Consider the following 18458-nt stretch of genomic DNA (forward strand, 5'->3'; position numbering starts at 1 on the left):
GATGAATCAAATATCATCACAAGCAGCTTTTCCACAAGGACAAAACTAATATATAGAAGGTGCACACAGTGTCATTCACACAAACACTAAACACCATCATGGTGACACACATGATATTTTAAAAATACCATAAACATTAATTTAACAACATTAGATGTAACACAAAACCCTAATGTACATAACTGATTCGAAAAAAACTAAGAAGAAACTTTCAGCTAAAATACTTCAAATGTGAAGTGTCACGCAGGGAATTTACGGTGTAAATCATACAATGACGTTATTTTTCACTTCCAAAAACTGTAAATTTAATCGTATTTTACCGTAAAATGACATTAAATGTACCCTTAGATCTATTACAGTTATTCACCGTATATAGTACGGAAACTTTCTATAAACCAATTAACTGTTTTTCACCATAGCATTTTTTAGTTTTTTTACCATTAAAATCATGGCCATTTTTTACAGTGCATATATTGGATGATACATTGGTCTATTACTCCCATCATTTTATAGTTTTGAATATTTTTAATATCATCTGTCTAAACACGTCTTTCTCTCTATCTCTACCTCTCTATAGTCTCTGAGACCATGCAGCAGGAGAAATTTGAGGAATATGGGTACACCTTTATTGCACCCAGGTAACACACACACACACATATATATATATATACACAGAGCAAAAATGGCAGACCTCCCACAGGGTTTAGTCGTGACAGGTTTATATGGGCTGTATCTAGACTCTATTGGTCTTTGAAGGCCTGTAAATTCACACCTTCAGACCCACACTTCACTCCCCTTAACAATGGATCCCACAGACACGGCAGCAGCAAAAATATTTGGTCTCAACTTCACACTATGTAAATGAACAGGCCTCGTTGTAGTCATCAAACTAGTGTTTTTTCTGTGAACAAAAAAAAAAAATGTGTTTTTTTTATTTATTTTCAGGGAATACTGCAAGGACCTGAAAGTCTCATCCAACAACACCCAGTTCCTGATGGACTTTAATGAGTACATTGATAGAAAAACACCAAATGATCCAATGTGTGAGTGCAAACTCTTTATAGAACACATTTATACATCTGAGAGGGTGAGCTGTGAGTATATACTGTGTGGGACAAATACTACATAGACATAGTATTCAGGTATTATGTATACACAGAGCACACTGCAATCTATCTATTGATCTATCTAAAGCAAAAAATACAATTTTACAAAAAAAAAAAAAAAAATCAAAACTGCATTTAAGGCTTTTTAATTTTACATAGTACTCTATATAATTTTCACATACTTAAAAAAGCTGTAATTAGTATACAATGTGTAGTGCAGTATGACATCCCTCAGTGAACTCTCATTGGTTCATAGTTAAATGTGTATGTGTTTTATGAGTCATTTTTGCACTGACTGGATATTTTATCTAATGTGAAGACATCTAAGTTTAATATACTTTTTTTGGGATCGCTGTATTACACTACCTTTTGCATATTTAAACCACTGCGGTCATTATTGAATACATGATGTAATGAAATTAGAGGTGAGAGGACTCCGATTACATTCTTGTAGTCGCTGAGTCAGGTTGATTCCCGCTCAAGTGATGTCAGCGTGTGTGGCGGTCCCGCTGTCTGAGAAGGTGACCCCTGCCAGCACTCTGTTTAATCAGCCTGTAATTGATTAGTCTGCTCTGTAATGACTCCACTGTTGTCATCCTAATGTTCATACCCATGATGACTCACTGTGTTTTCTGTAAAGAGATGCTATCGCTGCTGCACTCACACGCGAACACACCCAAAGATGTTTGCTAGCTTTTTGATTACTCAGAAAGGCATTACATTTTTTTTTAAGAAAATGAAATAGGTAGATATATACATATACACCGATCAAGCATAACAATTATGACCACATTCCTAATATTGTGTTGGTCCCCCTTTTGCTGCCAAAACAGCCCTGACCCATCGAGGCATGGACTCCACTAGACCCCTGAAGGTGTGCTGTGGTATCTGGCACCAAGATATTAGCAGCAGATCCTTTAAGTCCTGTAAGTTGCGAGGTAGAGCCTCCATGGATCAGACTTGTTTGTTCAGCACATCCTACAGATGCTGGATTGGATTGAGATCTGGGGAATTTGGAGGCCAAGTCAACACCTCAAACTCGTTGTTGTGCTCCTCAAACCATTCCTGAACCATTTTTGCTTTTTGGCAGGGCGCATTATCCTGCTGAAAGATTCCACAGCCACTAGGGAATAACGTTTCCATGAAAGGGTGTACATGGTCTGCAACAATGCTTAGGTAGGTGGTACGTGTCAAAGTAACATCCACATGGATGGCAGGACCCAAGGTTTCCCAGCAGAACATTGCACAAAACATCACACTGCCTTTGCCGGCTTGCCTTCTTCCCATTGTTCATCCGGGTGCCATGTGTTGCCCAGGTAAGCGAAGAAGTGAAGCCAGGTAAAAGAAAACGTGATTCATCAGACCAGGCCACCTTCTTCCATTGGTCCCTGGTCCAGTTCTGATGTTCACGTGCCCACTGTTGGTGCTTTCGGTGGTGGACAGGGGTCAGCATGAGCACCCTGACTGGTCTGCAGCTATGCAGCCCCATACGGAAAAAACTGCGATGCACTGTGTATTCTGACACCTTTCTATCAGAACCAGCATTAACTTCTTGAGCAATTTGAGGTACAGTTCTGTTGGATCAGACCACACTAGGCAGCCTTTGCTCCCCACGTGCATCAATGAGCCGCCCATGACCCTGTCGCCGGTTCACCACTGTTCCTTCCTTGGCCACTTTTGATAGATACTGACCACTGCAGATCGGGAACACCCCACGAGAGCTGCAGATTTGGATATGCTCTGACCTAGTCAGCTAGTAGGACAGAATGTTCACTTGCTGCCTAATATATCCCACCCACTAACAGGTGCCGTGATGAAGAGATAATCAGTGTTATTCACTTCATCTGTCAGTGGTCATAATGTTAAATGTTATGCCTGATCAGTGTGTGTGTTCAAAGCTCAAACCAGTCGACTAGTAGACCATATTCTGGGTCAATGGAGTTTGAACAATCCATGACGTAATCCATAACGATCAACTATAAAGACTTTCCTTTCTCTCTGTCTGTATTTGTCAGGTAATGTCACTCTTGTAAACCGGTTGCTGTTGGACGCCGGTCTCACGGCGGACCTCGTCAAAGTCTGGAAGGAGCAGAGTGTGTAAGTTTAGGACAAAACTCACACATGGAACAACATAAAACATTCATCCATGTCTGTGTGAAATGTCTCGAGTTTTCAAGTACAAAGATCTCAAGTGAAGACAGAGAGACGCCTTTATATAACTGCTGAACACAGAGCTCTATTTAAAGTCCTGTCATGAATAAGAATGCTGTCTTATTCTCAAAAGCAAACTCGAGAGTCTAGCAATTATAACCAGAATTAAAGAACCCGACCATATGGGAGTCCAAAACCAAATACGCATTGCATATGACACATGTCATAATAGTGTTTTCAATTAAACAAATGGTGTTTCAATTAAATGTTTGCACTAAAGAATGACCTAAATATTACATAGTTTTCTATTTGTTTGAATTTGAGGCTGAATGTGTTTTTGATACTTGGAATGTCCTTGAAGTAATTTAATTTAATGCTATGAATACCTAAATAAAACACTCACAGGTGTATGTTTGTGGTCTGAGAAAATTCTAAACTTTTTTTTATCATTAGAGATGGAGTTTTGGCCCGCTTTGTGGCTACAGATGGAGGCATTACACGTGTGTATCCTAAAAGGTAAGTTCCATTCACAGTTGTGTGAAATATGTGCACCTCCATCCCCATGTGTGCATGTGTGTGTTAGAGATGCTAAATTCTTTACGATCTTTCCTCTGTCGGCAATCCCCGCAGGGGTCTGCGGTTGAGACCGAAAGAAAGAGTGAAAAGGCATGTTTCAGAGGATGTTTCTGGTACAGAGTGACTCTTTTGAGATTTCTTATGGGAGCCATGTGCAGCTCTCACTCTTTCTCCTGTCTTTATTAGCTTAAATCTATAACATTGAGTGCTTGAGTTCATAAACTTAGTCTGGTGGTGTAAAACAGCAGGACAGTGTTAAAGAAGCTACAGCAGTGCATTTATTCACAGTTCATATTTACTCACCTTGAAACACAAATTACTAGTTTTCTTTGTCTTTTTGGGGTCTTCACAGCACCAATTACTGTCCACAATGTACATACAGCTAATCATATTCTTTTGTATTTCATGGGGTGGAATACATTATGTTTTGACTGACATGTCTGAGATTTTCTAGGCCACTCACACTCATTTCATTATTTTATTTTATTTTATTATTCATACTTATAGTAGAGATTAATGTCCACCTATGCTTCCTTTATAACTTTACAGATGCTTTACCCTAGAGTTCATAAAGAGAGTCCAATTGACTTAAAGGGTTAGAAATTCTGTCATTAATTACTCACCCTCATGTTGTTCCAAACCCATAAGACCTTCGCTCATCTTCGGAACACAAATTAAGATTTTTTTGATAAAATCCAATGGCTCAGTGAGGCCTGCATTGACAGCAAGTTCATTTAGACTTTCAAATGCCCAGAAAGCTACTAAAGATATATTTAAAACAGTTCATGTGACTACAGTGGATCAACCGTAATGTTACGAAGTGATAAGAATGCTTTTTGTGCGCCAAAAAAACAAAATATGACTTTATTCAACAATATCTAGTGATGGGCGATTTCAAGACACTGCTTCATGAAGCTTCGAAGCTTTATGAATCTTTTGTTTCAAATCAGTAGTTCAGAGCGTTTATCAAACTGCCAAAGTCACGTGGTTTCAATAAACGAGGCTTTGTTATGTCATAAGTGTTTCGAAATTTCAATGGTTCACGCGACTATGGCAGTGCTCCGAACCACTGATTCGAAACAAAAGATCCATAAAGCTTTGAAGCTTCATGAAGCAGTGTTTTAAAATCGCCCTTAACTAGATATTGTTGAATAAAGTTTTTTTTTTTTTTTTTTTTTTTGGCGCACAAAAAGTATTCTTGTCGCTTCATAACATTGAGGTTGAACCACTGCAGTCACTTGAACTGTTTTAAATATGTCTTTAGTACCTTTCTGGGCATTTGAAAGTCTAAATTAATTTAGGTCTCACTGAGCCATCAGATTTTATCAAAAATATCTTAATTTGTGTTCTGAAGATGAACAAAGGTCTTACGGGTGTAGAGCAACATGAGGGTGAGTAATTGAATTGAATATACTTTATTGTCCCATTGCTGGGAAATTCATCTTGGACAACCATGATGTAGCCAGTACAACATTAAACTCACATAAACAATACAAACATAATAAATTACTAATAACCACAAGACAGATAAAACAACAATACCTTACCTGTTCTTTCATTTAAGCAATTCCCTATTAAATAGTTTGACTGCAGTTGGCACTAGGGATGTCCCAATCAGGTTTTTTTGCCCTCGAGTCCGGGTCATTTGATTTTGAGTATCTACCGATACCGAGTCCGATCCGATACTTCTATAATACATAAAAAAAGAATAAAGAAGAGCGAAAAAACAAATCCAGGATGTTCCTTATTTTTTATTTAATTCACCTTATTTTAACATTCAACAACTCTGTTAACAAACAGAGCACTTCTGTGAGGTAGCTTGAACAATCAAGTAATAAATAACATAAATTCTTCACTTTTGGACTTTAGTGCAACAGTAAATATAAAAAAGTCTAATATAAAAACAAATAGCACCTCAACTTAAAATAGATTAAATAAAATTTTGAGGTGCCCTATCAGGTTTGTGTTAAATATAGCCTTTTCCTTTCCACCTCTTGCAATCCCAAGTTTACATATCTCACAGTTTGCTATGGCAATGCTGTTGTCATCAACTTTATAATACCTCCAGACCGCAGACATACTTGCGCTTTCCGCTTCAAGCTGCTACCGTGTTCTGCTTTGCCGGCATTTAACCAATAGCGTCTCTGCAACAAAGTGATGTCATGCCGTGCGCGTTGCTGTTTCTGTGTGGAGTCAAAAGGATCTAACTCTGTGCCACCGCATAACCATAGATGTGTTAAAAAATAATGAGAATAAATATACATATATATCCGAGTCCTGATCGGAGGAAACGTCCGATTCCGATCAAGTCTGAAACCACGTGATCGGGCCCGATTTCCGATCACGTGATCGGATCTGGACATCCCTAGTTGGCACAAAAGAATTTTTGTAGAGATTTGATTTGCACATCAAAATCCTCAATCGTCTCCCAGAGGGTAACATCTTAAAATCCTCATGTAAAATGTGTCTGATCAGCAACAATTTTCTTAGCTTGTCTTAGAATAGATGTCTCATACAGCTCCTGTATTTTCACACCAAACAATTTTTAGAGCATCAAGTCGTACAAGTTTTGATTTTGATTGGACAGTCATGTTTCCATACCATGCTGTTATTCCATATCTTATCAAACTCTCACAAACAGACTGATAAAACATAAATAAAATCTTCTGATTTACCCCAAATATTTTTAACCTTCATAAAAAATATAGCCTTTGCTGCAATCTAGAACACAGACTGTCAATGTGGGAGGACCAACATAATAAATTGTCAATATAAACGCTCAAGTGTTTATATGATGAAACCTGTTCTATAATATTTCCATGTATTATTACAGGGCTATGGTCCCACACAGATCTGGGGTCGAAGATCATTTCAACAGTCTTTTTTCCATTTAAAATCAAGGAATTATCATCACACCATCCAACAAACCTCAAAACTTCATCAAAATACTGCAGAGGTGTGGTGTCCTGTACAATAAACTCAATATTGCTGTATCATCTGAGAATTTGATTAAAAAGTTGTTATCCTGACATAACACACACTCATTAGTATATAACGTAAACGAGATGGGTGAACTAACACAACCTTGCGGAGTCCCTATATTAGTATTTTTGACCTCTGCATAAGAGTTGTTAATCCTGACCCGTTGTGTACGGTTTGTTAAAAAAAGAGTAAAACCACTTAATACAAAAGGGGTTCACGTTCAACTCTGTCAGCTTCCTAATCAATATCTCAGGTTGGAGTGTATTAAATGGCGAACTAAAATCTATAAAAAGTAAATGTGCATATGCTTCTAAATGTCTAATCACCAAGTGAGTGATACAATTAATGGCATCCTCGGTGCCCCGTCCGGCCTTAAAAGCGAACTGAAATAGGTCAAGGGCTGATTTAACCTCATCCTTTAAAATATTTACTTCAAATTTTTCAAAACATTTCAAAACGTTTGAAGTCAAAGCCACAAGTCTAAAATCACAGTTCTCAACTGGACAACTTTTCTTGGGAACTGGCATAATTATAGATTTTTCCACAAGGAAGGGATGCTATACAAATCTAAAGATCTCTGAAAGATAGGATAAAATGCTGAAGTAAGTTCATAGGCGCACGTTTTTAGCAAGAAGGCAGAGATTCCATCTGGAATGGATTTTTTTTGTATATATACATCTAAATAACGAACAAACTACATGTGGGGGTACCTCTAATCTCTGATCTGTATTACATATAATAGAATCCACATCAGCCATTTGCTCCAAAGGTGACTCAAACCTAAGAAAAAAATTAAGATAGTTAGTTAGTTAGTTAGTTAGAAAACTTTAATGTCCTCAGAGAGGCAATTTGTTTTACAGTACAGACATATTGACACATAATTCACAACACAAACATTATCCACATACACAATATCAAAAAAAAAAAAAAAAAAAAAAAAAAATAATACCCCTCCCTATACATTATTTAATTGGGTTATTGCCATGGGAATAAATGAGTTTTTTGCTCGGTTAGTTCTAACCTTAGGGTATCTATATCTACGACCAGAAGGGAGACGCTTAAACTCCACTGAAAGTGGATTGGTTGTATCCATGCAAACCTTGTCTGCCTTCTGTACCAATCTCGTCAGATATAGTTGGTACAGGTCTACCTGTTGTTTACCAATGATTCTTCCACACGTTTTAACAATCTTCCCCAATTTGTTCCTGTGGGTGATTTTTGAATGTCCATACCAACATACAATACAGTAAGAGAGAATACTCTCAATAAAAGACTTATAAAAAAGGGACAACATTTTGTTATCAACATTAAAATAATTTAGTTTTCTAAGAAAATATAAACGTTGTTGACCCTTTTTAAAAACGGCATCAGCACACTGATCCCAGGATAATTTGCAGTCAATGATAAGACCGAGATATTTATACTCCGTCACCATCTCTATCTCCTCTCCTTTTATCAGAGTTGGAGTGGGTGAGGGAGCCCCATGTCTAAAATCAAAAACCAACTCTTTGGTCTTGGTCGTATTCAAATGCAACTGGGAGGCTTCACACCAGTCAACGAATTCATGCAACACTGGACCGTGCTCAGTTTCATCTCGCTCCAATAGACTAATCACAGCAGTATCATCTGCAAATTTAATTATATAACGTCCAGGATAACTACTGCGACAAGAGTCAGTGTACAATATATATAATAGTGGTGACAAGACGCTACCCTGTGGTGTCCCAACTGAAGTGAAGCGGACCCCAGATAATGTATTCCCCACCCTTACTCTTTGTGGCCGCCCACTCAGGAAGTCCAAGATCCATTTAATTAGTGTTGAGTTTAGTTGGAAATTGTCTCTAAGTCTGTTTGCTAAAATTTGTGGATGGATTGTATTGAATGCTGATGAAAAATCTGCAAATAAAATGCGAGCATGTGTTTTACAACCCTCCAGGTGTGTATACAGATAATTTAAAAGCACTAAAATAGCATCGTCTGTCCCCCTCCCAAGTCTATAAGCAAATTGTAGAGGGTCAAGAGCATGTCTACAGGAATTCATGATGTGTGTTTTAATGATCTGCTCAAGTGATTTAACTAAAAGAGAGGTGAGGGCAATAGGCCTGTAATCCTTGGATGAGGATGGATGGGAGACTTTGGGAAGGGGGTTCACAACTGCTGTTTTCCAAAGCAGTGGAACCACCTGGGTGTCCATTGAACGTTGAAAGAGGGAACAGAAAATACCACTTAATTGAGCCGCACAGTACTTCAGCACTCTGCCTCCAATGTTATCCGGCCCCGGGCTTTTTCGTACGTTAGTCCTCTCAAACACTCGCTGGACCATCTCCTTCTTAATAATCAAAGTACTCTCCATCCCAGCATCGTCCATCACACTCTGTTGCCAGGCAGAGATATTATCATTATCATTTGTTTCAAAACGGGTGAAATGTTCATTTAAGTTGTTGGCCAAAACAAGGGATGCTGCGTCATCCATGAAGTCAATTTTTTTCCCTGTCTTGAAGGGGGCATTGGCCATCAACTTTATACCAGTCATTGTATAAAGTTGATAAAATGTAAGACAATTTGCTCTTTGCTGATCGTTACTAGTTATTAACCTTTTCCAGCTGGGTTCCATATTGGTTACTACTTTCATAGTATCCCATAATTTTCTGGAATCCCCCGAGTTAAAATTGTGTTCTAAAATGTCTCTTTGTCTTTTCCTTGCCCACATCAACAGAGAATTTAATTCCTTTTGGACCAATTTTAATTAAATTTTATCTTGATTGATAAAAGCCAACTTCTTCCTATTTAGGCACTCCTTAACTTCCTTTGTTATATAACTTTTGTTATTAGGAAATACTGTTATAGTTTTCTTCTCAACAACTGTGTCCACACAAATTCCATGGAACAGTTCCCAATCAGTGCAAGCAAAGCAGCCCTTTAAATTTTGAATACTGTCCTCCGACCAGACAGATACAGTCTTTGTCTATGGCTTTGTCCTTTTTAATTAATGACAGAATTTTCATTTTGGGTAAACTAACCCTTTAATATGGTGTGGTTTATTTTATTTTATTTGTTTATTTTAAAATTTTTACCATTTGTGTATTAATTCTTAAATGATTTTATTAAACTGACAATAAGGATAATAACAGGATGCCTTTTAATGAAAACCTCTCAATCCACTACAAGTCATTCCCTTAATGGATTCATGTAGGATTTTTGGGTTATGCATTCATTAAGTTCACTCATTGAAATGATTGAATCTGCATTTTGTTTGAAATGCTTCTTAATTTGGGTCTTCCTCTGCCTTTGTCTCTTTCTTAGTGCTGGGGAAGAATGGGGTGAAAACTCTGAGACCTATGACTCAAGTTTTTACAAAAGGAGTCTGGATAATGACATATATATCTTCACTGCCCCATACATCAACAGTAAGAAACACACACTTACAGTACACATCCCCTTTATAACTTTTGGAAAGATGCTCTCTTTGGCACTCTGCTTTACTAAGACAGCTGTTGATCTACTCGAAATGCACACCCACAGATCTCTTGCCAAGGTCGAGTAAGCTTATATTACTGGGGGATTACCATTCAATGAGACTACCTCACATTCACGCACGTGTGGTCTGCAGGACTAATACACACACGGTTGAGAAGCACCCATGTGCCAAGACTGAACCTCAGGGGAATGCCTGGTCCTTGTGTTTATGGGAGGTTTTACCATTTAAGCTAATGGTGAAAGCAGACTAAAACCCTTACAGATCTCTCTCAAACATTTGGACATCAGATGTAACATGTCTACCTTGGCAGGTGTTACCAGATGATTTGCATCAGCAGCATTTGGATACTAAAACCATGCTTTTTCAGATGAGTTAAATGAAACATAGAGGGTCAATCCAACTTTTTTAGTAAATTAATTTTATTGTTCTGCATTTGTGTTATCTTTTCCCTTGAAACAGAGAGCAGAGAGTCTGGTTATGAGTCTGGTATCCTTGTCAGTAAAGCAGTGGATTTGGACATTAATGGAGCAAAACTCAAACCTGCTGGTGAGCTCATAAAATTCAGTAACACTACCGTTCAAAAGTTTGGGGTCAATATTATTTTTTTTTTATTTTGGTTTGTTTGTTTGTTTGTTTGTTTTTTAAAGAAATGAATACTTTTATTTAACACATCAAATTGGTCAAACGTGACAATCTAACAAATTATTTATTTCAAAGTCCCTTTTAGACAAGTCATTTCACTTGGCGGCCATCTTTGAAACGCCTCTCGGGCATGCAAGTGCAGCTCCTATCGCTTTGAATGGGGAAACATCAAATTCACCAAAGCTGTTTGCCAAGCTTTCGATTAAATTTCACATTCAAAATCACCAATGAAATCTGACAACATCTGTCTCATAAATTTTTCTTTCTAAACGCTCGAATCATGACAAAAAAATGTATTTTTCAAGCTAATGCGCATGGGCAGTCCTAAGTGCGTGTATCTATAGGAAGCGCGTCTGACTGTTTCTATAGGAACCGGAGCTTCCAACAGCCGCTTCAGTGATGCGATGACTTTACCAAACGGCGATTGGATCTTATTTAGAAGGCGGGACTTATTCCGCCATATTGCGCATTGCACTTTCTCCCATTCAAAATAATACAAGTGACAGATCTTGCGTTATTCTATAGTCTTTGTTTATATTTCAAATGAATGCTGTTGTTTTGACCTTTCTATTTATCAAAGAATCCCGAAAAAAATGTATCCTGGTTTCCACAAAAATATTAAGCAGCAAAAACTTTCAACATTGATAATAATGTTTCTTAAGCAGCAAATCAGCATATTAGAATGATTTCTGAAGGATCATGTGACACTGAAGACTGGAGTAATGATGCTGAAATTTCAGCTTTGTAATCACAAGAATAAATAGCATTTTAAAATATATTAAAATAGAAAACACTTCATTTAAATTGTAATAATATCTCACAATAATACTGTTTTACTGTGTTTCTAACCAAATAAATTCAGCCATGGTGAGCATAAAGCAATTTGTTTTAAATAAAATAAAATAAAATAAATAAATAAATAAATAAAAACATTTAAAACATTTAAACGCTAATGTGACTGTTTTCTTTTGAATAAAAAGTCTGTGTAAAATCTTATAACATTTTAGTTTTAATAGATGTGTTTATCAAGGATATGAGAGTAAAAAGGTTTGTCTTAAAACAATACAAAACAGTAATGCCACCGGTATGTGGTTTTAGAAAAAAATGGTTATTTCTTGCAAAAATAATTTTGTTTTTGTTTTTATGATTCGGCACTGACGACAACCTAATGTTATGACTAATGATTTGGTCATACTCTGCATTTAATTAATTTCAGAGCTTTGTGCTCATCAACGTCTGACCCAGCTTCTTCTCATCATCTACATTTTATCATTTTTATTTCTTTTTTTATGAATAAGATTTCATCACAGATAACACAATGTGTGTTTTATATTATCATACAGTGGTGGGAGTCAAACTCAACGTGTCGGCCTGGATGAACAGCTTCATAAACGCTACCACCAAGAAAAATGTAAGCAGAAATGACTCCACTTCCTTATCGGCACATGTGGAAGCTGTTTAGTCACAAATGCAGCCTCTCTAGATGGCCTGATATTGCTGTCTGAGAGCGGAGATGAATTGACTTGCTCCAGTAATCATTGTAAAAGGCTTGTTTCATGAATTCTCAGTTCTCTCCTCACATAATTTCCTCTCCACAGTGCAAGGATGAGATCTGCGGGTGCCTCAGGAATGATAAGGTAGGGCGCTGCTGCCACTGACTGCTTCATGCTGCTCTGACCTCTGTAGTCACTTATCTGAAGCTGCTTTCACTCTCAGTTTCTGATGAATGGCTGTTTTTACTCCTCAGCAAGTGGACTGTGTGATTCTGGATGATGGCGGCTTTCTGCTCATGTCCAATCAGGATGAATATATCACACAGGTAGAATATATTTGCACGGCTAATTTAGTCTTTTTGCTATTTTAACACCAGGTCCAGCAATACTGAATGCTAACAGTCACATAAAGGAGTCATTTTCATATATGTTCACTCTGATGTTCAGATAGGTCAGTTCTTTGGTGAAGTGGACCCTGTTCTGATGATCACACTGGTCAACACCTCACTGTTCTCCTTTAATAAAACCTACGACTACCAGTCGGTCTGTGACCCAGAAAGAGAAACTAAAGCTGCTGCAGGACTCCGTTCTGTATATGTGGTAAAGACATTTATATTGTCAACTTCTTTAGAAAACCATCAATGTACTATAGGGTTTGTGGTGAACTTCTGAAATGAAGTCAACATTTTTGATTGTGTGTCTGTATTAACGGTAGCATCTATATTTGTATGTTTGTTTTTGGCAGCCAACGATAGCAGATATGCTAACTGTAGGCTGGTGGGCCTCCACTGCGGTCTGGTAAGAAGAGATGCCGCTCACTGAAATATTGACAGATGAAGAATAGCAGTGTGTGGTGGACGTTCTCATTTGTTTGTCACTGTCTCTCTCTTAGGTCAATTTTGCAGCAGCTCCTCCTCAGTCTGACTCTCCCAAATGTCATGGGGACAGGTATGTTTAAGTATTTAAGTGATGGAATTCTAGCTCATCTTTCTGCATTCAAGGACCTTTGGATATTTTAAGTCGAGAAACTTTTCTATGCAATTAAATTTAAGCCTTTAAAAAAATGTAACTAATAAATTTCAGTCTTGTTTTACAAACTTAAATTTATTTAGTTATGGCTACTAGATGCATTGAAAATGTGAAGGACTGAGTGGGATGTTATATTAATATATATTATGTATATTTTGTGTGTTTATATATTCTGTGTTTTTCTGTTGAGTACGGAAAGTATTCAGACCCCCTTAAATTTTTCACTCTTTGTTATATTGCAGCCATTTGCTAAAATCATTTAAGTTAATTTTTTTTTTCCTCATTAATGTACACACAGCACCCCATATTGACAGAAAAACACAGAATTGTTGACATGTTTGCAGATTTATTAAAAAAGAAATACTGAAATATCACATGGTCCTAAGTATTCAGACCCTTTGCTCAGTATTTAGTAGAAGCACCCTTTTGATCTAATACAGCCATGAGTCTTTTTGGGAAAGATGCAACAAGTTTTTCACACCTGGATTTGGGGATCCTCTGCCATTCCTCCTTGCAGATCCTCTCCAGTTCTGTCAGGTTGGATGGTAAACGTTGGTGGACAGCCATTTTTAGGTCTCTCCAGAGATGCTCAATTGGGTTTAAGTCAGGGCTCTGGCTGGGCCATTCAAGAACAGTCACGGAGTTGTTGTGAAGCCACTTATTTTAGCTGTGTGCTTGGGGTCATTGTCTTGTTGGAAGGTAAACCTTCGGCCCAGTCTGAGGTCCTGAGCACTCTGGAGAAGGTTTTTCACCCAGGATATCCCTGTACTTGGCCTCATTCATCTTTCCCTCGATTACAACCAGTCGTCATGTCCCTGCAGCTGAAAAACACTCCCACAGCATGATGCTGCCACCACCATGCTTCACTGTTGGGACTGTATTGGACAGGTGAAGAGCAGTGCCTGGTTTTCTCCACACATACCGCTTAGAATTAAGGCCAAAAAGTTCTATCTTGGTCTCATCAGACCAGAGAATCTTATTTCTCACCATCTTAGCAAACTCCATGCGGGCTTTCATGTGTCTTGCACTGAGGAGAGGCTTCCGTCGGGCCACTCTGCCATAAAGCCCCAACTGGTGGAGGGCTGCAGTGATGTTTGACTTTCTACAACTTTTTCCCATCTCCCGACTGCACCTACTCAGCCACAGTGATCTTTGGGTTCTTCTTTATCTCTCTCACCAAGGCTCTTCTCCCCCGATAGCTCAGTTTGGCCGGACGGCCAGCTCTAGGAAGGGTTCTGGTCATCCGAAACATCTTCCATTTAAGGATTATGGAGGCCACTGTGCTCTTAGGAACCTTAAGTGCAGCAGAATTTTTTTTGTAACCTTGGCCAGATCTGTGCCTTGCCACAATTCTGTCTCTGAGCTCTTCAGGCAGTTCCTTTGACCTCATGATTCTCATTTGCTCTGACATGCACTGTGAGCTGTAAGGTCTTATATAGACAGGTGTGTGGCTTTCCTAATCAAGTCCAATATAAAGTCCAGTATAATCAAACACAGCTGGACTCAAATGAAGGTGTAGAACCATCTCAAGGATGATCAGAAGAAATAGACAGCACCTGAGTTAAATACTTAGGACCATGTGATATTTCAGTTTTTCTTTTTTAATAAATCTTCAAAAATGTCAACAATTCTGTGTTTTTCTGTCAATATGGGGTGCTGTGTGTACATTAATGAGGAAAAAAAATGAACTTAAATGATTTTAGCAAATGGCTGCAATATAACAAAGTGTGAAAAATTTAAGGGGGTCTGAATACTTTCCGTGCCCACTGTGTGTGTATTTATAATATATATATATATATATATATATATATATATATATATATATATATATATATATATATATATATATATATATATATATATATAATATAACTGAAAGGATTTACTCCTTATTTACACAGCACACGTCTGCGGTGCGTACGTTGATCGCATGTGTCAATGCTTGTGTTTACTCTCTAGTCAATGCTTGTGTTGTGTTTGTGTTTACGCTTCTCTAAAGATAGGGGCCATTCACATGTTGTGTCTAAAAACGCATGGAATGCGCAGCCGCTCTGCTTTATCCTTCTTTCCAAATTGCTTGTGCTCCCTTGGCATCTGTATTACTTATGTCTCTATTACTTATGTCTCAAAAAATGACAGAGTATTTTAAGTCTGTTTTGCTGCAATGTGAAAAAAATCCTGCAAAACGCGCCGGCGCGTTTCCCAACTCCAGAGAGTTAACTCAATTATTATTTAAAAATTACTGTATTGCTTGCTTAAAATTAACCCAAAATATGCTGGAAATGAAAATTTATTAATATGTTTAATGAATAATAATTAAACAATAAACATTTATTAAATTAAATTAAATTAAATTAAAATTAAATTGATGCAGTAATTTTACAACTAAATCTAACAAGCATCCAAAATTCATTTTGTTAGTGTTCTTGATATGTAGGCTGTTGATCCGCATGTGTGTTTTGATATTTACAGTATGCTGATGGTGTGTTTGTGTGTTTTCAGCATACTCGGAGGATGACCTCTCGGATGCGTTCTCCAAAGAGAGCTGTATCACCGAACAGACTCAGTATTTCTTTGAGAACGAGAACAAATCTTTCTCTGGAGCTATGGACTGTGGAAACTGCTCCAGGTGAGGACTGTTTTTATGTTTGTATGTACATAAATCCATCCGCATTCCCTCCAACCGTGTGTGTGGGAGTGCATGTGAGCATGTGCAGATGATGTCAGTGCTTTCTTTCTGTCTCTTCCTGGATAATTGCTCATCCCGGTAAGTCATCCCTCCAAGGACCGAGCAGCTTAGCTTTCCTTCTCTTTTCCCTTCCAGCCCCTCATGCTCTAGATCCGTCCGACGTCCAGCCGGCTGTAAATCCCGCCAGCCGTGCTGTTTAATGTAACACCGCTAAAGCAAAATGTGTTGGGGTTGGTGGGGGCACTCGGCCTGACAGAAACTCTATGCCTTTTTTACGAGCCCCACGTGTGACTCTGCGTACGATAGTTTTTCTTCCATGTTAACTACTTTAGACATGTAAAGTTTAACAAGAGCCATAAAGAGAAATCCATTTGTGAGATCTCAGGAGCTCAAGACCTGAGCTTCGGCATATGTAATTCAATCTCGCTCGCAGAGACATCAACACCAGCTCAGTCTAAAGGAACGCATGTACTGATGAGAGAACTGCTGGACTTGTCAGAACAAGGATGGCTTGAACAGAACATCAAGGAGACTACAGCAAATTAGACTTTTCCATTATTAAAGTAATATTTCTTCAGATTTTTGCATTAGTTATCTGAGGTCTGCTTGTACTCTTTCAGCCCTACAGATCTTTTTGGACGACAACCCCTCCTCAGAGGTTATATAATGCCTCTGTTTCAAAACCTAGTGTGCTGCCTCGCTGTCTACTGCCTACATAGACACTAGGGTTGGATCAATATTGAAATTTTGGCTACTGTAAAGGACCATACTCTGGTCCTGTGTTATCGATACTAAATTTACACTTTAAGCAACAAATAAACAGCTTTGGCCAACTGGCAAACAGCAAGAAGTATCAGTAGATTTGATAATTTAATGTAAGTAAATCATTATTCCTTTTTAAAGAAAAAAATAAGTAAAAGTTTATTTTGTTTTTTCCTACAGAATACTTTCTATCTTTTTACATCAAAACATAAAATTTAAACACTGAAATTGTAAACTGAAAATATATCAATATAATGCTTTCACAGCTGTCGGCTGGTGCACAATAATTAAATAATTAATAATAAAATAAGATAATTAAATTCTACCATATAAAGAGTGTAATATATATATTTTGTGAAACTACCATTCAAAAGTTTGGGATCAGTACTATTAAAAAATAAATAAATAAATAAAATACAGTAAAAACACTAATATTTTGAAAATATTATTACTTTTTAAAATATTTTAAAATATAATTTAATATATGGCAGCCAACATTTGAAACCTTTCATCAAAGTTTTCTTAAAACCTTCTTGGACAACTTAGCTCTTAGGACAACTTTGATAAACTTATTTGATCCACTTCAAATGTTGATGTTACATGTCCACTGTTTTGTGTTTCTTAGTTTAACCTAGTTTTCCACATTCATTTTGATTACACATTTCCATCACCTTTGTCCTTTTAATTACCTTGTTAAGATCCTTTGTTTGTACATGCATTTATACTCTGTTCTTCCTCATTTTGTCTGTTCTCACCTATGTTAAGGTGCATTATGTCTGCTTCCCTGAGTTCTCCTGTTGTATATGCTTAGACAAAAGACTATATTGTTTGAATCTTCGTCTTCATGCCCATCCTGCCAGCAATCGTGACAGTTGACTACTGTAATATATATTTATTCTTGTGATGGCAAAGCTGAATTTTCAGCATCATTACTGCAGTCTTCAATCTCATGTGATCCTTCAGAAATCACTAGGATATGCTGATCTGGTGCTTAATAAACGTTTCTTATTATTATAAATGTTGATATTATACTTAATATTGTTTACAATTTTCAGCATTCTTTCATGGATAGAAAGTTTAAAAGAATTTATTTCTAATAGAAATATTTCATAACATTTTTTTTTTACTGTCACTTGATCAATTTAATGCATACTTGCTGAATGTATTAATTTATTTTAAAAAAAATAAATAAATAAAAAAATCTTTTGAATGGTAGTGCATATTCTGGGCTTAATTTATAGATAAATTACAGGATGAAACAACTGTCAAATTCAGTAAATACCTTAAATATATTAAGGTAATTAAGCCGCGAGTCGGCTTAAACCATGAAAGGTATTGGACCCATTTAAATTCTGCACATAATGCTATATTTTAAAGTGATATAGAGGAGATTAGGAGGATAATCGGTTAGATATTAAAAGGAAAGTACTGAGTTTAACAGCTCTGGCCGAACTGTGATATAAACAAAACGCTATTGGCTCTTTTTAAAAAAGGGGTGGGGCTGTATGATATATCACCCTGTCTTCCTATTTCAGTTGAAATTACATCAA

At 37.2% G+C, this 18458-nt stretch overlaps 1 protein-coding gene across 1 annotated transcript in view; it reads left to right on the forward strand.

Annotated features, from left to right (window-relative positions):
• The window catches only part of LOC137022919 (voltage-dependent calcium channel subunit alpha-2/delta-1), a 152009-nt gene that overhangs the window by 124503 nt on the left and 9048 nt on the right, over positions 1-18458 (forward strand). Inside the window, exons 24-36 of the mRNA XM_067389388.1 lie at positions 578-638; positions 946-1043; positions 3122-3203; positions 3711-3773; positions 10119-10222; positions 10753-10839; positions 12279-12346; positions 12534-12572; positions 12683-12754; positions 12876-13028; positions 13174-13226; positions 13321-13376; positions 15960-16086. Coding sequence (XP_067245489.1) covers positions 578-638; positions 946-1043; positions 3122-3203; positions 3711-3773; positions 10119-10222; positions 10753-10839; positions 12279-12346; positions 12534-12572; positions 12683-12754; positions 12876-13028; positions 13174-13226; positions 13321-13376; positions 15960-16086 — 1063 coding nt within the window. The remainder of the gene's footprint in view (positions 1-577; positions 639-945; positions 1044-3121; positions 3204-3710; positions 3774-10118; positions 10223-10752; positions 10840-12278; positions 12347-12533; positions 12573-12682; positions 12755-12875; positions 13029-13173; positions 13227-13320; positions 13377-15959; positions 16087-18458) is intronic.

The sequence above is a fragment of the Chanodichthys erythropterus genome, chromosome 7 (assembly GCF_024489055.1).
Source record: "Chanodichthys erythropterus isolate Z2021 chromosome 7, ASM2448905v1, whole genome shotgun sequence".
Taxonomy (NCBI): domain Eukaryota; kingdom Metazoa; phylum Chordata; class Actinopteri; order Cypriniformes; family Xenocyprididae; genus Chanodichthys; species Chanodichthys erythropterus.